This window comes from Myotis lucifugus, unplaced genomic scaffold (genome assembly GCF_000147115.1).
Source record: "Myotis lucifugus unplaced genomic scaffold, Myoluc2.0 scaffold_276, whole genome shotgun sequence".
Taxonomy (NCBI): Eukaryota; Metazoa; Chordata; class Mammalia; order Chiroptera; family Vespertilionidae; genus Myotis; species Myotis lucifugus.
In genome coordinates this window covers 79,252-81,949 of record NW_005871324.1, presented here as the reverse complement: position 1 = coordinate 81,949, position 2,698 = coordinate 79,252, and the positions used below count along the sequence as shown (strand labels likewise).

The following is a 2,698-nucleotide window of genomic DNA, read 5'->3' as shown; positions in this document are numbered from 1 at the left end:
TGAAACTTCCCCCCTCCCTGGCCCCTCCCCCTTGCCCCACACGGAGGAGGAAGACAGGCTGGGTCGCTTTTGGCCAACCCTGGCCACCAGGCTGTCCCTCCCCCGGGGGCCAAAGTTCTGCAAGAGCCCGCTGTGTTGCGTGTAGAAAAGAACCCGGTTTGGCTCTGCAGGCGGCAAGGCCGGGGGGGAAGCTGTTCCTTGCCCGGGCGTGGAGGCGGGCGGGGCAAGCCTGCCGAGGGAGGGCTAGGTAAATTCCCCCATGGTTACCGCTGTTTGTAATTCCCACAGGACATCCCTTTCCCCCGCTAATGGCCACTCGGACGCCATTACAGGTCCTGCATGCTTCCCGGCTCCCTGAGCGGGAGGCCGGGGAATCCCCCGCCGCCGGTCCACCCCGATCAGAAGACGCCCTTTCTGCGCCGGGCCCTGGCCCCACATGGTCCCCGGCTGCCGGGGGACAGTGTCTCCGAGAATTGCAGTCCATGAGTGGGGCCACCCCTCCCTTCTTTGGGTGCAAGTCATCTGGGCGTAGACTCGGACTCTCAAGAGTCCTGCCCCCTCTTTGGGGAGCGGGTGACGGGCTCAGAGGGTGAGGGCTTGTCTGAGGACACACAGGCCGTGGTTTACTCCGGATTCCTGACTTTGTGTCCCGGGCACCCAGGGATGGGCTCAGATCCAAACCCCGCCCCGTCTCCCTCCCCACGTGGTCCGCACAGGTTTGGGCCCATGGGATGTTGCAGCCCGGGGGGGGGTGGGGTGTGGGGAGGACCAGCTCGGTTGCAGGGGCCGTTGTGGCCGTGGTGTGGCTCTCGGTGACCGGCCCCTGGGGAACAGGGAGACTGGCGAGGGTTAGGCTGAGCGGAGCAGCCCCTGTCATCGTGGGTACCACAGCCGACTGCTGGGATGGGAAGGAGGTCACGGACCACAGGAGTGTGTCTGCTGCTGCGGTGGGTGCGAAGCCCAGTGGCCTGCTAGTTACATTTTACGATCAGTCGTCGAGGCCAGGGGTCGGCCAAGGCCAAGCCAGAGGACAGGAGCCGGGTTCTCTGTCCTGCGGAGATGATAGGCCACTGTTGATGGCATGGGTCCCGGGCAGGGGGGCTGTGGCAGGCCCCGAATCCTCGCCTCGGGGACGGCTGGTCACGGCTACGGGATTCCTGATTGCTCTCTCCTCCCCCCAGCTGGGAGCGTCCACCCGCCTTCCACCAGCATGGCGACGTCCTCCCAGTACCGCCAGCTGCTGAGCGACTACGGACCACCTTCTCTAGGCTACACGCAGGTATGGCGGCAGGGGTGATGCGCAGCGGGAGGGGCCGGGGACTCGGTGGGAGAGACACGAAGGAGTAGAAATGATGGATGGAAGTGATCCGAGCTTCCTCAGGTCCAAGACCCGGCTGGACTCACGTTCAGGACCTGCAGCATCTCAGAGGGTGGCAGGGTGTTTCATGGGGACACTGAGCTGGGATGGGCGATGGGGAGCTCAGGGAAAGATGGAAGTCCTGGGGGCTGCGGTTCTGTTGAGGGGGGGCCACCACCCCTTGTATGTCCCTGGTGGGTCTTGTGCCTGATGCCTGGGGAAGAAGAACTGACCTGACTCTGGGTCTGACCCGGAACAGAGGGGCGGGGTCCGGTTCCCACTCCCCCCCGCACAAGGTCGCAGCCCCAGCAAAGAGGATGCATGTAGTGAGGAGCTGGTGGCCCCTGAGTGAGGCTACTTGGGTTTACACCTGGTTCTGCCACTTCTTTTTAAAAACACATATAATTTTATTGATTTCAGAGAGGAAGGGAGAAGGAAAGAAACATCAATGATGAGAGAGAATCATTGATTGGCTGCCTCCTGCACGCCCCATAACTGGGGATCAAGCCCGCAACCCGGGCATGTGCCCTGACCTGGAATTGAACCCGGACCTGGTTCATGGGTCGATGCTCAACCACTGAGCCATGCCGGCCGGGCTCTGGTTCTGCCACTTCTGAAAACAGGACCCCACCTGGCAATCTCGCCGAGACCTAGTTTTCTCACTGTCAAGTGGGGATTCCTGGGGTGGTCGGAGCATAGTGGAGGCAGCCACTTCAGCCTCCGTGGCACCTGCCAGGGAGACGCGGCCTGTGGAGGGACCCACGGTTGCCAGCTGCAAGGTTCTCTCTCGTGGCCGGAACTCCACATTCTGAGGTCGCCACGGACACTGTCCTTGGGGGTGAGTGGTGGCTCCCCGGCCATGCCCCGCCAGGCCATCCTGTCCCAGGAGGAGAAGCGGGCCCGGGCCCGGGAAAGGGACCGCCTGAAGAAGCGGCGGCGGCGGGAGGATGGGCTGAAGCGCAGCCTGGAGAGGCAGCGCAACGCCCTGGCCATGAGGCGGTGGCGGGAGCAGCGGAAGGAGGAGTGCGGGGCCACAAGGAGGCGCCGGCAGGAGGCTGAGGACCTGGACCAGGAGAAGAGGAAGGACCTCGAGACTAAGCAGCAGAGGCAGCAGAGAAGGAGGGAGGAGCAGGCGAGGGCCTCCAGGAGGGAAGGCCGGTCCTGGTGCCACTGGGGAGGAGGAGGTGGAAGTGGAGGAGGATAGGAGATGGAGCAGGAGGAGGAGGAGGAGCAAGAGGAGATGGAGGAGGGTGAGATGGAGATGGAAGAGGAGGAGGAGATGGAGCAGGAGGAGGAGATGGAAGATGGAGGAGGATGAGATGGAGATGAAAGAGGAGATGG

General features: G+C 63.4%; 1 protein-coding gene across 1 annotated transcript in view; it reads left to right on the top strand.

The window, feature by feature from the left end:
• Window positions 1-778: 778 nt before the first annotated feature.
• The window catches only part of CDK2AP1 (cyclin dependent kinase 2 associated protein 1), a 5,764-nt gene continuing 3,844 nt past the window's right edge, over window positions 779-2,698 (top strand). The window contains exons 1-2 of the mRNA XM_023763154.1: window positions 779-1,293; window positions 2,201-2,489. Coding sequence (XP_023618922.1) covers window positions 1,082-1,293; window positions 2,201-2,489 — 501 coding nt within the window. The 5' untranslated portion in view covers window positions 779-1,081. The remainder of the gene's footprint in view (window positions 1,294-2,200; window positions 2,490-2,698) is intronic.